At 46.2% G+C, this 18,828-nt stretch overlaps 1 protein-coding gene across 1 annotated transcript; it reads right to left on the bottom strand.

Moving 5' to 3' along the window:
* Window positions 1-231: 231 nt before the first annotated feature.
* Window positions 232-17,903, bottom strand: LOC128305125 (transcription factor Ken 2). Its single transcript, XM_053042432.1, has 6 exons — window positions 17,469-17,903; window positions 2,576-2,741; window positions 2,271-2,482; window positions 1,473-2,194; window positions 1,139-1,400; window positions 232-1,056 (listed from the first exon to the last, which is right to left on the bottom strand). Exons 1-6 carry the CDS (start codon window positions 17,476-17,478, stop codon window positions 287-289), a joined length of 2,142 nt encoding a protein of 713 aa, XP_052898392.1. The 5' UTR covers window positions 17,479-17,903; the 3' UTR covers window positions 232-286.
* Between the last annotated feature and the right edge of the window lie 925 nt (window positions 17,904-18,828).

Below are 18,828 nucleotides of genomic sequence, written 5' to 3'. Positions count from 1 at the left end.
CTATCTTCTCCCTGTTTTGATACTTCGCCTCCTGTGCTTGTCTAAAGCTATTGCTTCGATACGATTACCTTTACCCGGCGAAGATTGCAGGCTCAACGTAACCAATAAAAAAAAACGATCAACGACCGGGTTATTACAGTGACGCGTACAGCTCGAACCGATGGTGACGTTGAAAGTAACGCCTCAGATAGCTCTGCTCGTACCCGATCGGAGCCCGGTCGATCGTATGACGAACGTTGGGACGATCAGCACCGGACAGTGCCATCACCACCGGTGGCATCGCGTATCATTCGTGAAGGTTTTTGCTGAGCAGCAAGTTGTTGTGATGCCCCGACAGATGGCGCACCAGCTCCTGCAGCGTTTCGAAGTAAAGCGTACAGAAGCAGCAGGTGTACCGGCCGCCCGCCTCCGGTGAGTTGATGATGTTCCGATGCACCGAGCAGAGATGCTTTAGCAGGTGTGCTTTCTGCTTAAACATTGCCACACACAACCGGCAGGCGAACGGCTTTTCACCGGTATGGACACGCAGGTGGGTCTTCAGGTTCCAGGACATGCCGAACTGCTTGCCGCAGTACTCGCACCGATATTCGCGCACCGGTGTGTTACCACTGCCTAAACCTCCTCCACCACCTCCGCTCGCAGTAGAGCCAGACCCGGACCCAGCTAAACTGCTGGCAGCACTGCCCCCGCTGCCACCACATGCTCCACTGCCGCCCGAGCGTGCACTCAGCACCGCTTCCGCCTGGCTGTTTTCGAAGTTCTTCATCTGCTGTATCAGTTCGGCGGGGCTGGTATCGGTGTTGGCACTGGCCGCATGCAGATACGGCACCGCCAGCAGATCCGCCGGACCACCGGGCAATGCAGCAAGGGCAGCTGACGGCCAGGGATACACGAACGGTGCGACCGCAAGCTTGTTGTCCGCGCTGGGCGGACGTATCCGGTTGTTGTTGTTACTGCTGGTGTTGTTGTTGTTGTTGTTATTGCTGGACGAATGGTTAGTACCGAGCGCCGCAATGTCGGTGGGACGGGGTGTACCAGGTGACCCAGGTCTCGCATCTAGTGGAAGGCAAACATCAAGTTGAAACAGAGGTTGTTTCGGCCATAGCCCAACGATATTGAGCGGTGGCCATGCCCTTACCTGGCAGGTACGTCGGTGGTGCAGAGAGGAAGCACTTGCGTGTCCGCAGGTCCTCCAAATAGCTTGGCACGAACGGTGGATTCTGTGCCGGCGAGTTGTGAAATCCGGGCCGTCGCTTCCGGTGCGGTGTCACGACATAGTTGTCCGGCGAACCGTGAAGCAGCTCGTGCTCGAGCGGTTTCAATGATTCGGCATCGGACTGTATGTAGTACGCTTTCCGCTTGGTGCGAAACGGGTCCAAATATCGTGTGGGTAGCAAATTCTAGATGTGGAGCAAAGGAAACGTTAGCTTCGGTACTGAGGGTATGGCAATGGCAGACTCTTCGACCCTTACCTTCGTCGGTGCGTTGCCTATCGTTTCGACGTCGATATTGGCATCGTCCGAATCACCATCCTGATGTTGCTGCTGTTGCTTCACGATGGACAGATTGACGGGATCGGACGAGCTACGCCTCCGGCTGCGTCGCGTCTCACTGCCACCGGCACTGTTGGGCGTTCGGCTGGTTGCCTCGGCACGCGCCTCCTCGTCCAGCATGTCGCGATCCTCCACGTCCAGCTCAAAATCTTCATCATCTTCCGGATCGGGATCACAGGCGCTGCCACCGCTATGCCGGGCGGATGGAGTTCGTCGGTCGACGTTGGACGTGCGGGAAGCTTCCACCGTACCGTCCCCTCCTCTGCTGCTGCTCGATTCACTTCTGGCCTCACCCGCCGTACTGCCACCTTCGTCACCGGCGGTTCCACTTCCTCCACCGCCCGGTGCGCTCCCACCACCGTCGTCCTCATCGTGCCGGTTGATCTGCTGCAGGTTGTTGTTGCTTTTGATGATGGCCTCCTCGACCTCGTCCATGTAATCGGTATCCTCGCGATCACCGCCATCCTCCGAGCTGCCGGCCGAATGGTGCTCCCGTTTCACCCTTACCTTCCGGCTGGCAGGACTACCGTCCCGGGATCCCGCACGGTCCTGCTGGCTTTTCGTGCGCCTTCGACGATGATCCAGCGCGCCAATACCCTCATTCCGGTTGATATCCACCAAGGGTTCTGACTTTTGTGATTCTAGAAAGAGAGAACAAAAAAACATCATTTGTCAACGTTCTCCACGACATCGGTGCGAGTTACGCCCCTCACTTACCACTGTCATTGGAGCAGTCGGAGTTTTTCCATATGCTCGGCTTAATTTGTAATAACGCTAAGAGATCTTGCAGATGGTGCACCTCGTTGGCGGGTACATATACCTGGCCAGAGTACAGGAAGTCGAGAAGCAGCCGGAAGTAGCATACCTGCACATCCGGAAAGTAGACGGTCGTTTCGCCCTCCAGCATTGGAGTCTCCTCCAGTATCATGCTGCACAGAGAAAAAGTTTCCGCAAAAACAAAACCAAAATTCCATTTTTAATTTCCCATTCTACAGCAAGCGGTCGCCTTGTGAGTCTCTTACCGTATGAGTGGACTGGCAGCGGCCAGTACCAGCTTGTGTGCCCGCACAGTCTCCTTGCCATCGCAGATGAGTAGCAGATCGGTCGCATGCTCTCCGCGAAATGCTGCACCAATTTCCTGGAGTATGCACTCGCCGTGTTTGCTATAGTGCAGCATCAGCATTCTAACTGTGGGCGGGACAAAGAAAGAACAGCAAAACATATTAAAGCAATGAGATAATAGATGTGAACAGCAAAGCAAGCAAAACAAGTTACAATAGCAATGAATATCTTAATGTTCCTTTAAGTGGCTTGCCGAGTATCATTGCTTGTTGATGGTCTACTAGCTTTTGAGCGACACAGCTCTACATGCATATGGCCAGCACTTCAGACATTAATATAGTGTTATAGGACTACAGGAGATTGACCACTTCAAACAAACTTCAAAGGATGGATGTCGCAATGAGATTGCCAGACTGTATGGAAGCGATAGATTCCTATAGTAGTATCTTTTGATTATCCACTTTTCACAAACCTTTATTAGCGATGTTCAGACGCATGTAGAAACTGGCGTGTACTAGGCGCGAACGCTGTCAAACGGGCCGTTCACGCTCCGAATCGTTCAACGTACGTGTGAACACCTTCAATATTAATACAGGCAGTCCCCGAGATACGCGGTTTTTGGAAATTTGACAGATGACAGAGTTTATAGCACAAAATCTAAGCAAAAAGGCGAAAATTTGGTCGAAAATACCTTTTTCCTCATATAAAACGTATGATTTTAACTTATTTTAATGCAATCTTTCTAAAAATCGCCTGATTTGCTAAATAAACCAAGTGCAGAGAAGGAATTCGACTCGCCGAATTTGAATAATGTTGACTTTGATAATGTTTTATGTGACATAAAAGATATTTTCGACCAATTTTTCACCATTTTGATTAAATTTTGTGCTATAAACTAGCTCAGCTGTCAAATTTCCAAAAACTGCGTATCTCCGAATCCGCGTATTAGAGGATCCGCGTATCTCGGGAACTGCCTGTAATAATAAGACTCTTCTTTAAATACTTGCTTGTAAGTATAGATTAGACAATCCAATAGGACAAGGGTCGAATAGTGTAGAGAATAAAGTAGTCCGTACCATAATTGCAGAGCCATCGTTTTTCAAGAAAAGATCACAATTTTAAGCAATTAATAAGAATAATTATTTGAGAAGTTATAAGATATTTTAAGGGATTCTGCAGTTTTTCACAGTTTTTATACATTTAACAAACAACTCAATATTTTACAACGAGTTCTGGATAAAAATGTTTCAAAAGTATGTAATAATGTGTGAAAAAAGGTGCAAAGCTTTCACGATTCACCATAATTTTTGCAACATTTTAAAGGTGCTATAGTTTATACAATTTTAAAATAAACCATGAATAATATCGTGTCATGGATAAAGGAGTGAAGGAGTGACAAAGAGTTTGTTTATATTTTTTATAAGAAAAATACTCTAATAGTTACAAATTTGAATGCAATTAGGTCAACTTCAGTGATCCTCAAATGCTATAAAAAGGTTGCAAGCCTTCGCTAATGCTCCCGGCTAGCAGTGACATGAACCAATTTCAGAGATTCCTGCACACTTGCTCATTGAAGTCTATTTGAAGTGAACCAGTAGTACACATACGCGCTACGTATGTACACACATATGCCTGTTCCACTCTGGTGCACCGTGCAGTCGTTAGTATCTTCCGTTGCATTTCGGTGACCGTTTCATTTATTCCTATTGCATGCCGACATTATCAACACCCAAACCATGCGCACGCGCGTAGTGCCACCGATGGGTTAGGCATGCATCGGTAGGAAGAGAAACCGCAAACAATGGTGAACAAAGTAAAGTACAGCAGCTACAGCGTACAAATGCCAAATCCAATGTCATCGTACCGCAATGCCGCGCACCAGCGTCAGTAATAGCAAGGGGTACTTTATGTCTTTTGCTGCTCACAAGGCAAACCACCAGCAGCACACACATGGGGGACCGCTTTTTTTGGGGGTTGATTGATATTCACCATAGGAATAACCATATTTGACACTCGAAATCAACAGCAAACAAAAAAAAAGGCTGATTGTCTGCTATCCCGAAGGACTCGAGAGGTCAAACGCCTTTCAGCGTTTATCCATTATGCAACGTGCGCGAGCTCTCCCCGCGGGCGAGGGTGAGATTGTGTGAGGCGCAAACTCCCGATCGCGGTTCGCTGGTTCGCTATCTCACACGAGGAAAGCAAACTTATGAATGTCACACACTCAAAATCACATTCCGCTCATGGCCGTGGATTGCACACGCGGCCGACATTGGCCTTCGGTGCGTGTTCGTTTTTATCGCATTTTGGAGACTTCCTTTGCGATCCACCACTCACACTCACTCACGCACACACACCTGTCTCACCGCATTCGATCGCGAGCTTCTACTACCATCGATGCCAAAATGGTGAAAACCACCCCTCAAAAGCTCCCTCCAGGAGGGGGGTGGAAGGTGCTGTTCGGTAGACGTGACCGTGAAACTCCGACAAACGCACACCATCGTCCTGGGCATTGCCACCACGAAAAGGGAAGCACACGCGCGCGCGTTCACCTTCGTGACACGCTTGTCCTTCGCCGCGGTTACGTCGGTGTCGTAACATTTGCACGCACGTCCATGTGCCGCCACGGTGCGTGGATTCGAAAGTCACTCCACAATCAGTCAAGCCTCGGTGTTCATGTCACTGAAATTGTCACTAGCAGCAGCACTACCGCTAGGACGCCACAAAGGACGTCCGATTAATGCCAGTTCTGCGGGGCAAAAGTGCTCGGGCCCAACACGACACACTACTTGATGTTGAAACACCATGCTCCTTCCTGCCGTTTGTGGCCTTCGAGGGTGTGGGGGCCGAGGGTAGACCAGATCACTTTCTAGTTTTATCATCATTTGCAAGCGAAAGAGGTGGCAAAAACGACCAGGAAGAAGGCAGACACGAAAGAAGGACGGCCACGAGAGTAAGCACCGAACGCTGTTTGTGTTTGCCCATCAACGAAATGCCCACATACGTTGCGTATTGTTGTGTGGCATTCGCGGGTGGGGGGGGGCACGATCTGTGGTCGCAGCGTTACGACGATGAGTCAAGTCCAAGGTCATAATGAACCTTCTTGCGAGAGGAAATGCTTTGAAGCGAGACGAACGATACGCAATACCCCCACGGTGATGGTGTGGTGAGTGTTCTTTCGCCGATCTTTTCACCCAACCGCACCAAATTTAAGATCCACCCCGCCGTTCCGCTTTCCCCACTCTCTCATCCTCTCTCTATCTATCTCTCTTTCTCTCTTACCAGCTTTGTTGTGGACCTTTTTTCTGGCCCGAATGTCTGTGGTATTTTTGCTCCAGACACGCAACCAACGGCCACTTTACCTTTGCCGTATTATTCATCCACAACATTTTGCCTGGGCTGTACTTTAAATCATGGCTGTTCTAAGTTAGTTTAAAAATTGAAGTGATGAACAATTATAAAATATGTTTTTAGCAAAAAAAGACTAGCAATAGCATCACAAAACTTGTGTCCTCCACTGCTGTTCTCCAGAAGCAGCAGAAGAAGTAAAAACTGCAGTTATTAGCATGTTCTATTATGACAATTCACACATCAAGTCTGGATGGAATTTGAATTCTAGAGCAAAAGCCATGAAACTGTGCGCTTTGGGACTCGCAGGTGAATGCACTGCACTGCCGAATGCATCTTCCACGATGAGACTGTGTCGAGCGAGCGAGATTTGCTAATTTGCGTTCATATTAAATACAGGCAGTTCCCGAGATTCACGAGAGATCCACGTAATCCACGAATTTCCACTAAAAACTAACGAAGACGTTTTTTACCAGCTTTTTATGTCTTTTTTTCTGTCTAAATTTTGTGCTAAAAGTTAACACAGCTGTCAAACTTCCAAAAGCCGCTTGTCTCCAAATCAGCGTAGAAGAGAGGAACCCTGTATCGAGGGACTGCTTGTACTGATACAGTCAAAAGTCAATAAATGGTATTACTCTTCGATTTCTCCTTCTATCTAATCCTATTTCTGTGAGATACTTTGGTGGTACGGTAGACGGATCCAGCATCTTGGGCTCTCCTCAGCAAAGGATCCTCTGAGGTGTGAAGAGACGGGATTTTTAAAACAAGTGTACGGTTCTATTCTACATTGGGGTTTATAGAAAGATTTTTTATTTTGAAGGGAAATTATCACGGATAAACCGTGACACGGGTATAAGGAACCCAGCGATACAGCGGTCTTTGTACTTATACTGCCTACTATAGCGGAAAATCCCTGATATCTTTTAACTGAGTGTCCGTAGTACTAAGAAATGACAGCTTCAGAAGCGGATTTGACAGATAAAACGTTGATACTGATGACGTAAAACAGCATCCTGTATTTTTTGAGGATCAGCATCAGATCTCTGAGATTTTGAATAAATCTTTCTGTCAAACGGCTCGATTTTAAAGAATTTATCCTTAAAGACTTCTAAACAATATTACAATAATGATTGAGGAAAAGTTAAATTTCTTGCTGCGATATGGTCTGCCCTAGCAATCAAACAAAAATCAGAACTGTCATAACTCAAAAAATGAAACCCTTCTACTAAAAACCCCAACTAAACCGCCGTGCCGTCCAAAATTATCCCGCACCGTTCGGCACCGGTTCACCTACTCACCAGTTGCAGTCGCGTTTCTAACGACGTGCAGAATCCTACCAAACTGAGCCACAACAGAGAAAAAAAAAACAAGTCCTTCCAAATGGATGGTCTCGCCGAAAACGATCCGTTCAAGGTCACACGCACTGCAGGGCTCCTTGCCTGGGGTATACCCTATCGAGAAAGGCACAGCGATTGGTTTGCGGCTCGTTTTAAATTGCGACCATCTCTCGGCACGGTCCTCACCCAACGCCCAACACAGCGCAGGACAGCGCAGGAAGGGAAAAACTTTCCATCGAAAGGCTACCACCGCCCTGCCTGGGTCCCGGTCGCCACTACCCCGAACCTACGGCAAAACACAACACAACCTTTGCTTTTACTTTTTGTTCGCGCGCGCGAGATTGTATTTTTTGTGCGCCCGTTTTTTTTTCCCCCATTCGTTGCTGTCGCCGCCGTCTGCGATCTGATTTCCTCTATGATTATGTGTGAGTGTGTATGTGTGTGAGAGTTTTTTTTCGGGGGGGGGGGGGGGGGGGGGGGGGGTACATGATTTATTCGCACAGTTTTAACATAGACGCACACACAAGCACACACACAAGGCTGAGTGTTCGGTCGGATTAGTGAAGTGAGGTGGCACAGCGAGCGCAGGAGCGCGCGAATGGATGTCAACCCTGCGGTAACCTATTAACCGGTTTATGTGCGTTTATTACACACACATCTGATCATCGTTCTCGCAACGTTCTCTCTTTCGTGCGTTCTTCCGTTTCTCCCTAGCGGTCCTTCAATTTCCCTGTGAGTGCTTTTTGTTGTTGTTGTTTCTGGCGATGCATTCACCATCTATCGGAGTGCTTAGATGTGCAAAACCCTTGTTCTGGCTGTTTTAATTTGACTAACACATCGCAGCCTGCTGTGGTGCCTGCTTTCCGGTGTTGGCGGAACCACCACAAACACACACTAACACATCGACACACGTATATAATGTAGGTCTCTTCATCCTTTCGTCCACAGCGTCCACCAGGGGGGGGGGTTACGTGGAACACACCATATGAATCACGGGACCCAGGACGTCGACTTCGCCAAATGGCTTTCCAGCCTCCAGTGATTAGTACGCGCGGAAGGTGAGTCACGCGACTCTTTTTATAGCACACACTTTTATTGCGCGAATGCATTTATGATTATTGCCGGAACACTTTCGCGGTTGGCCAAAGAACATTCGCAAGCCCGCCACACTACACACACCCAAATTGCTTCATTTCTTCATTTCACGCGCACTCACTCATGCTCGTGTGCGTGTGTGTGTGTGCGGATCAGCAGCAGCAGCAGCAGACAGGAAACCCTACCCTTTCGCAACGCTGCCCGGTGCGCTGCGAACAGTGAGCAACATGTGAGATTGTTGCACAAGCGAAACGAGCGAAAGAGCGACCGGGGGAAGGAGGGAAGGGGATGCTGGTGCTTCGCCCCGCCATTGTGGGTCTGGGCACCCCGCACAGCCAGACTTTCACGGTTTGCACCGACTTTTCAAGGTCACACATTCTCTTGTTTCGTTCGGTTGCTTCTTTTTTATCGTCTCTCTTTCCACTATTTTTTTTTGTTTGTTGTGTTTGGCTGCTTTGCTTTCGGTGTTGCCGATGTGCAGCAATATACGAAGGAACACTTGGCCAGCGTGCCTGCAGACACGGGGCTCAGCTTCTTCGTACGACTTAGACGCAGCAGACTCCTCTGCCACCCCCCCTTTTTTCTAACCTCTCCTCTGCGCGCTCTTGGCCTTTCTCTACCCATTTCTTGGTACGTATTTTCGCAGTTTTCTTCTGTCGCTGCGCGATCTGGGCCCTGCTGCTGCTGCTGCTGCTCTTCGCGGAACTTTGGAGCGTATGTTTCGGGGGTTTTGTGGATGTATGTTTTTTCTTGTTCGCCAATCTTCTATTCAAATCCATTCCACTGTCCTGCCATGCTACACTCCTGCCCGCTTATCTCGTGCCCGATGCGCGTAGATGCACGGGAGAGATTATGCCCGCCTCTCGGCGATTATTTCACTCACCAAAAAGCAGTCCTTCGCGCCCTGTTCCTGCACCGTGTCTGGACTTTTTCCTTTTCTTTCTTTCTTCGGTCATTTTTGGAGTTGATTTTTTTTTTGGTCGGTTTGCGCAAAAACCTATCCATCTTGGCCGCATTTCCCAATCTTGGCCGCTTTAGACCCCCTCCCTCCACTCACCCACTCCACTTCACCTCTTCCGCTTGCTTTCGGTGGGGGTTTTCGTTCTGATCGTTGCGGATGATCGAGAGAATGCAGGAGAAGCCTGCAGACACTTCTTAAGACTGACCGCATGTTGCGGAACCGGTTTACCCTCGGCTGACATTTCTTCGCCTCGAACGCACGGTGGAAAGCACACACCGAAGGAGAGTTGCCCTGGATTTGTGTGTGTGTTTTTTTTCCTTCTCTTATTTTTGCTTACTTTGGATATGCTATTTTTTTTTTTGCAAATACAATTGTCGTTCTTTGGTTTTCGTTCTTTGCTGTGTGGTGAAAATATTCCTACCGTGTATGGTATGATTTAAATTGGAGCGAGCGATAAAACTGAAACTTTTGACAATTTTTTGTGCAAATTCTTGTTCTAACATCATTGGTTGATCATACACAAAGGTCTTTTAGAAATTTTGCTTCGTAAATACGAGAAAATTCATTAAAGCAAAGCAATAATTTCAACAAAAAAAACAATAAAAATGCACAAAATAAAACAAATTTCATACAATACAATATACATACCAGGAAAGAATATGAAATCATAAAAGTTGAATTACAAAAGGACACGAACCCTTTTTCTAAGTAAATATAATGTAAATTTTTAAATAATATCAATGAAACGTTCGTCACAATGGAAGCAAAAAAATAAAAACAACAGAAAAGAGAAGAAAATGTAATTAAACTCAAAATAACAAAAATTCTACGAAAAAAAAACCAATGCAATAAATATGACAATAATAATTGAGTAATAATCAAAAACAAGCTAACAACGGACAACAAATCAAAAAATCCTAAACACAACAGCAAATAACGAAGAAATCCAATAATATTCAAAGAATTAAAAAAACAGTCAATAGCAATAGCGGTTTTAATTATCTAAAATTGACAAGCCTTAAACCAACTGTAAAAAGGAAAAAAAAGATGGAGAAACAAACCTGACAAGTCTAGAATTATAGGGACTGTCAAGACTATCTTGTTGGCGTTTGTTAGTCGCATGGAGTCTTTGAGCTGGGCAGCTTCGTTCGCCTTTACTGTGAAGACGCTAACTGCATACAACTTGACACAGCGGTTTATATGCTAAACAGTTTAAAGTAAAAAGTAGGAAAAAAGATAAAAGAAGAGAAGTAGGGATAGATGATGAAGAAGTCCTTGTCCTTGACGATTCGATCCGGATGAGAATCGATCGACGATCGTCAGTGTATTAGACGCCCAAACAAAGCATTTTGGTCTTACTTTTACTGTTAGACTATTTTTAAATAATTAGATTTCAAATTAATTCGGTATTAAAAATTAATCACATATGGTTTGTTAAAACACCTAATTAAAAATCTCGCGTCTATTGTTCTTCCACGTGGGTCGATGTAGTGTCGCTGTAGGCGACATTGTTCGCATCGTGTTCTACGCGCCAATTTGATTCCCGTTTCCCAGCAAACGTAAAGAATGCCCTGCACTAAGGTGAGCTGAGCATTCGTGTCGTGATGATTATTATAAACGCCCTTGCTTGCTTTTTGCTAGCTCCTGCTGCCAGATACACATCTGTCATCTGTTTACGCGGAACAAGGAACATGGTTTCGTCTAAAAGCGGCGCAAAATGAATTCTAATGAACGCACAAAATTAAAGCCACCCTTAATCTGACGGTACCAACGATCGACCTGTATCCACCGAACGGTCAATTTAGCCCTAATCCCTCCCCGGTGTTGCGCATCGAAAATCGCGTTTCGCCGCCCCCGGGAACCGAACAATTACGAATGCAATTGTTTTGCATCTCATATCGCAAACCGGCCCTCCTGCTTGCCGATCGTTTGCCACGGAAGAAGAATGTCCTGCCTTTTTTTTTTTGTTTGTTTGATGGTTCTGCTGCAAGATTCCAACTTGAGTGCTCGCGCGGGCGCGCACACGCTCGTGCTCATAACGCGCTGCGAACGCGGCACGAATAGGGCGACCAAATGCGGGTTGTGGAAGTGGAAAATTGGAATTAGAATTTTATACCATTTTCGAACCGAACCGCGACCGTAACGGAGTCGACCCGCTACCGGCCGGATTGCATCGAAGCGCAATCACGCCCGCTGGCTTTGCAATGACTAAAATTGGATCTTTCCCCTTTTCGCATCCACCCCTCCTCGCGGCTCAACACCACCACGCACCACTCTGAGCGCAAATCTACACCGAGTTCTAGGAGTGGTTGGCCGCAGGGGGTAATACCATCCAGCAGCTGGGTACCGCCATAGCGTAATGGTGAACACGGTGAACAAAATGAGGAAGGGAATTAAAATATTTTGCGCGCAAAACCCGATGGCAGCAGCAAAACATGAAAGCCAACCCCGCGCGCAAAAGGGCACGCGGAGTTGAGAAAAATGAGACGAAAAACGCTCCCGCGATAGAAAGATTTGCAATTTGCCCGGATGGGGAGGGGGGAGATGTTTGCATTTACGCTGCGGCACAACAAATACGTCCAAACCTATCCACCATCAACCCATTTGGGCATTTTGGGGTTTGGGTTTTCTGGTGGGTGGAACTGCGCCCACAATGCCACCGCATGGCAACACGGTGTGTGTGATTCCCTTCGCCGAAGGGGCTCTGACTCTCTCTCTCTCTCTCTTTCTCTCTCTCCCTCTCTTTGATCGTTTGTGCAACACGTGGGAACGCGTACGATCGTACTGCTTTCAGGGGGGGTTGGTACCAAAGGGAAACAACCGAGTCACCGTGTGCTGTTCAATGGCGCATTGCATTGGCGTTCCCTGGAGTATCGAACGTTACGTAACGTTGTGCAACGGTTGTAACAATAGCACCGGTGAAGCTGCAACAGCTTTGCTTTATGTTGAATCATGCAAACCATACTTCTACACAGGGATAAGTATATTAACGATATTGATCACTTTCACCGTCGTGTGCCGCCGTGCTCGGGTTATCTCACGGAGAAAGTCCTCAAGAAATTAAACGTTGGTTATGGAATTTCTGTGCATTTGTACACACTAATTGGTTTATCATCGTCCGCAATTACCTTTACGGCATCCACTGTAAAACGAGTTACCAGGAGTTGACTGCATAGCGTCACAGTTGCAAAAAAGTTGCCGCGAAATAATGATCGTAATTCTATTCCCGTTCTCGACGTACCACCAGTCCAAGACACTATGGTTTAGAGGAGGACAATGGGCAGAATATTTAATATGTTGCGATTTAAAAAATCAAGCACACATATTGAAAGTAGAACAGTTCATTTACGAAAATCCAAAATTTGATTTCAATTCCATCCATAAACGGGAAAGATATCCATGTGAAATGGAAATTAACACAAAATTGATGAAATGGTTAAATTGATTTATATAGTAATTGAATAGTAGTTTAACAATAGGGTGTGGGACATTTCCTTCTCTCACTATTTAGGATGCACTCGTAGCTATATCGTTTTGGAGTGTTTCATGTCCTCCTTGTTCTGTGGACTTCATTGTCGGCTGATGAGATGATCTTAAGTGATCATACGGTCAGAACGATCATGACAAGATTGCACGTAAGGAACCATTCATTAGTTGACTTCCGTGAGGATCAGCCCTGATCCTGTTCCAGATAAATACTTTTTGTATTTTTTTGTTGCGTCCTAACCTATATAGGTGCGACTGTGACTGTGTGTGTCGTATTTCTATCGATATTACTAGAGTTAAACTTGTTCCAATAAGTACTGAACTTATCATAATGTTTCGTGTTTAAAGATCTCCCCTTTTTTTCTTTTTTTTCATCTTCTCTTCTCTTTGTTTTCTTTTTTTCTGCAAACATTTTTTCATCTTCTCTTTTTCTTATGTGGAAACTCCTGATAATGTGCATTTCATATTGAATATTATTACTACCCCGCATCGTATCTGCTATTTAGAAATTCGACGAACATTATTTATATAATAATGAAACTTACTTCTAAGTGTATATAAAATAAAACATATATGTCCACCCGTTAGCTTGAGCTGGACCACTGTGCAGGGGTGGTGTGCATTAGAATGGTAAAGTGTGCTTTACCCGGTTGATCGGATCGGTTCACACACTGTCACACAAAAAGGGCGACCGAACTTCAACTACTCCCACAAGTACGTTTGAGCCAATCCAAAGATTGTTCGATCTCAACAGCACTTGGAAATCCTCTGCTGTGCTGCTAGTTTATAACCCATGCAAATTACACTGCAACCCGCTGGTGACGTGCTTCCTTGAACTCTCCGCGCCATATGAGCGAAGGCGGAGATCACTCACCAGATCTCATCTTGCCGATCGATTGGAATCCGTTTCGTTTGTAATAGTACGTGCCTGGGGGCGCTCTCAGCGTCAGCGGTACCACTTTACTCGAAACCTGCAACGCTGGGGAGCTGCTGCAAGATGGAATCACGTTTCAGCTGGTTTCTAATAAAACCTTCTCATTGTGTACTCCCTTCCTTTCACTTCCACGAGGGCGCACAGAATCTCGGTGCATTCAAAATGCAGCGGGCCAAACAAGGCAGGAGGCTGGAGGAAAAGCTTTTCGTTGTGAGATGAAGGGTGACAGCAATGAGCCACCCGTTTCGCAAACTGATTACGCCATCGTTGGATGGTTTTTTTTCCTCTTCTTGTACGTTTGCTTCCCACATTCCCATCATTAGAACCGATGGGATGGCAAATAACTTTTATTTATGTAAGCCTGCAGCAGCTTGGCTTTGCCCATCAACACGAGACATCCTTCGCACTGCGTCTAGGATTAATGAACGGTTTAGTACGATATGCGATCACGTCCCTTTCTAATGCATACGATAGCGTCATTTGGTTTTTGTTTGCGAGAATAAATCGTTGAGTGTTGTTCTTTTGAACAATTTATACCATTGTACGTACAATGTTGCACAAATGGCTCTGCAATGAGGAAATGGAGACGCATGGCCTTTGGTGATAAAAAGCAAAAAAAGGTTTAAAAAAAAACAGCAAAATGGTTCTAAAACCGGAACCCCCTTTCAATCTGAAACCGGAATAGTCAATCTGATTCCCACGAATGACTTCATCGATCGAAACGGTATTGGTATGATTCAGACCCACACACAACAAAGGGACGGGAGAATTCTCCTCCAAAAGGTTCTCCTTCAGCGTGTGTTCTAGCGGGCGACAGGTGAGCTCAATCCAGATTAGTGTGGCAGAAATGCAAATCGGCGATCAGCATCGCGCACGATTTTGATCGAATGGTATGCATACGATCATTACCCGTCAATAATTGCGCTGTTTACAGCTGTTCTCTCATTTTTGTGTATGTGAGTGTGCTTTCAGTGCTTGAAGTCTCCTTGGAAGGTCTGAAACGCTTATGCTTGCAACTTGATATAATTGTTCGGAAGCGATGGAAAGATGTGAACATGTTAAAAATGGCATTAAAAAACTTGCCCCGAAAGGCATAAATAAAAACACTAATAAAGCCGCATGCGTGCGTGTGTGTGTGCGTACTGCACAGCGGGAGAAATGAAAAGTGAAGTAAACGGCGGCGCGGATCAACTTTGTGGCAAAATAATACAAAAAAAAATAAGAAAAACCGGTTTTATTTCTTCGAAATGAAAGTAAAAGTTAAAAAGACTGGCAAAAGTGAGGAGTAACCGAAGAAGAAGGAAAATAAAAGAGTGCAAAACCACCACCACCACCAAGAACCATGTCAACCCTAGCCGCTGCGAAAAGAGCGCAAACGTAAAGAAGGTCAGCAAAAGGCATATGACAAAAGAATGGTGGCGCATAGGTAGAAGGACAGCGATGAAATTACGTCCGAGCAGGGGAAGAAAATGTTTCAGAACAAACATAAAACAGCGATGATAGTCGAGGGCTCTAGTGGAAGAGAACAAGTTGCTGAGAACCGAGTGCTCTTCATGCTATAAGCTATGAACCATCTTTTAAAATGGCTATTTAAGGAAGGAGCTATAAAACAAACTCAACCATCAAGTAGAAAAGACACTTGATAAGGTGTCAAACAAACCCCGGGAATGCTTTCCAACTTTCGGTGCACGTCGCGTGCGGAACAATGCCTCGGTTGGCGCTGCGAACGTGCCCCAATCCATCCCGAGACAGCACGAGAAAATCGGTTTCATCGGTGCACTTCCGGTGTTTGGGTTTTCGGGGCCGCAACAAAATGTATTACATTTTATTCGACCCCACCGACCCCGGCAAGACAAGTTGTGGAAAAAAAGCAACCGGAAGTGCTTTGAAATTTCGCTCGATTGATCGCTCAAACACAGCGAAAGGTTCTTGTCACACTTACATGCAATCAGGTTTGCAGCACATCATCACCTTCACGCGTTTTTGGGGAGGGCCTGCGCACAACAACAACAGGTGGGCAGGAATGAAGCCTGATTCTTCACACAGTTAGGGTTAGATTGTACTTTGAGAATAGGATATAGCATAGAATACAACTATCATAGCGAAATAATTCACCTTATGAAAGATCATAACACAAACATTTGTAGGGTTCCGCAAGTGCCGTTCCGTCCAAAAGGGTGAAGCGCAAGGGGGGAAAAAAGATGGCATCAGGGAGATTATCTAACACTTCAAGGTGGGGCTTTTCACCATCGCCAATATAGAATGGCGCTGTACCGTTGGGTGTGCAGATGCGAAAGTGATTCTGACCGGAGCGAGTTGGTGGAGAGTACCGCAGTAGAGTATCGCGTTACCGCGCTTCGATACCTGTGCTACCGATGCTACACTAGGCGCACGCGAGACGACTCCGTACACACCTTTACTGTAAACAAATCCAGCAAAAGCGGTCCGCGGTGAGCGAAATTTGCGCCAGTGAGTGATCGTGCGCGAGAACGCAGCAACTACGTGAGCGCGTTGCGTCTATTTGCGCGTGGACTTTTTTCCCTCCCCTTTTTACTTTGCGAAACTTGTGTGTTTGTTTGAAACGATCGCACAGGGGACGGATGGGGTGAACGCGGACTGTGCGAGACGCCACCGCTATGGAAAAGAGAAAGGAAACTAAGATTACAAAACTCAACGATTGGAACCTGACCTAGCTAGTCAGATGGGGCCCGGGTTTTGGTGGAATGCGACGTAGCGGCGAAACGTTTGGTGGTGGTGGTGATGTGTGGGGCGTACCGAGAGCTTGCGCGCGCGAAAAGCGCAGATTTTTTTTGCCATGATTCGCGGGAGTAAGAAGGGATGAATGGAAGGGTTTGGAGAGCGCCAGAAAAACCAGGACTGGAGATAGAAATGGTTGTGTCTGTTTTTTTTGTTTTTCTTTCATGTATTTGTTTGGCAGTATTACTTCGCTGTCGCTGTCATTAGTGCTCCGGTGGAAATGGTGGGGGAAAAGATCGTTCGCACGGAACAGAACACGGGCTATCTCACCCCCTCGTTACAGCACCTACTAGCGGGTGGCTAATGGGACGGTTTGAAGAAAAAAAAAAACAACTAAACTCAACAAAAAAAAAACACTCCGACTCCTCTCGGACACCGATCGTTTCTTCGCTTGGAAGAATGCTCGGTCGTAGGAATGTACATGGGAAGCAGCTTGTGAAAGTGTGCAAATATTCCCATTCGCATACATCTGTGTTTCTTGTCACAGAACAAACTACTAAGACAAGTACTAAAGTGTGCTACTAACGTTGCTATAATGAAGATCACCGTTCTTTTGTACAGAAATTGTGCCTGTTCTGTGTGCATAATGCCACAAATTAAAGACTCAACTTGGAATTCAGTTGTATGCTTAATTGTAATAATATTTACCACGTCATGAGCATTAAATTAGGGTTGCTATAATGGAGATCACCATTTGTACTAAAGAAATTGTTCTAAAAAAAAACCTTCTGCTTCTGCCGTTTCTTTCCCACACGACTAGAATTCATTATTGATTGCAAAATTTATGCAACCAACCACACCGTACCGGTGCTGTCCACCGACAGGTTTCAGACTGTTCAATATATATGATTACAGTAATTTATGATAATACCCAATAGTGGTCAACATGAAACTCACACACGTGTGTGAGGTGCGAGAAGTTACACTACACTTACCTCCAAGCATTTAAGCACTGCTTTTCGTACTCCGGGCACAGCGTTGAAATATGGGGGGTAGGGATACACTAAACCGATTCCCTTCGTACTAGAAGTACCGCGTCCTCTACAGGTGGGGTTTGGTTTGCGGTTGTTACTACTACAGCTACTTAGTACAACCGGTTGCTGCTATTTTCCTTGTCGGAATGTCGGTACCCGGTACCCCAAAATGTTGTCTTTTTCTTCTTCTTTACAACTACTAGAATTCGCACGCTTCCACACGCTATCTTTGGATTGTTGTCTTTGATACGCTTACTGCTGTTGGGACGTTGTATAATGCTGGGAATGTGACAATCCTGCCGAGCGGTACGTTCGGTTGGCGTTGGATAGGGAAGGCAGACAAGGCGACAGATATTGACGTTTATCGTGCATTTGGGCTGGGTTGTTTTTTTTTTGAGGGGGTTGGACAGAGCTGCCACACTAACGAACACCTTCGTGCTGCAGGACACCGGCGAAACGCTGCAATAGAAAGGGAAAAAAGGCTCTCGTAAGTTAAATTTGCTTTTTTAAGTTTTAGAACTAATCGCCAGATGACATCTAAGGGTAGATGGTCCATTTGGATGTGAATTATGGTGCGATCATTACAAGGAAGTCATAAAGAAAATCGTTCACTAGTCTCATTGGACACTGGGCCAGCGATCTGTTCCACATAAGCACCATCTGCCGTGCTGGAATGCCATTGTCCGTAGGCAGTGGTGTAGAAAATTGGCCGAACAGCGCACGCTGCGTATGAGGCAGCGCTTTATTGGAAAGAAACTGGATCAGTAGTTCAGCAGAGGCATCATCACCCGCACATGCCCTTTGCTTGCATTGATTTTGCAAACATTGGGATAGAAACCTCGGCACGGCTAATATTTCGCTAGATGAAAGGTACTTTTATTCACATAAAATTTCAATCGCCCATCGAGGAACTGAGAAGCAATGCGCATAAAGCGAAACAATAATAATTTTAGCACAGATCATTTGTTTCATTGTTCGAGCCGTATCGACATCAGGGAAACAACGGGGTAGAATTTGATCTAGCGCACCAACACTGACTCCCATTGCATAAGCACACACCACCGCCCAGGGGACAGTAGAATGCCACTGTACTGGGGGGGAGGGGGGGTGGATGGCCAGCTTCCGTCTGGGTGCGGTAGGTAATGGTACCTTTATGTATCGATTCATTTCCCACTTTGAGGTCGATCTTTACGAGCGTGCGCTTGGCTTGGCAAACGGCAGACAATCGGTGTTGCCCGGGCAACACCCAACCCCGAGCGTATTCATGTTACGTAATTGCATTGGGGGGGGGGGTTGGAACACAACACTTTCTATCGCTCTG

Source organism: Anopheles moucheti, chromosome 3 (genome assembly GCF_943734755.1).
Source record: "Anopheles moucheti chromosome 3, idAnoMoucSN_F20_07, whole genome shotgun sequence".
NCBI classification, from domain to species: Eukaryota; Metazoa; Arthropoda; class Insecta; order Diptera; family Culicidae; genus Anopheles; species Anopheles moucheti.
Note: the sequence above shows the minus strand (reverse complement) of the source record. Positions and strands in the feature narration are given on the sequence as shown.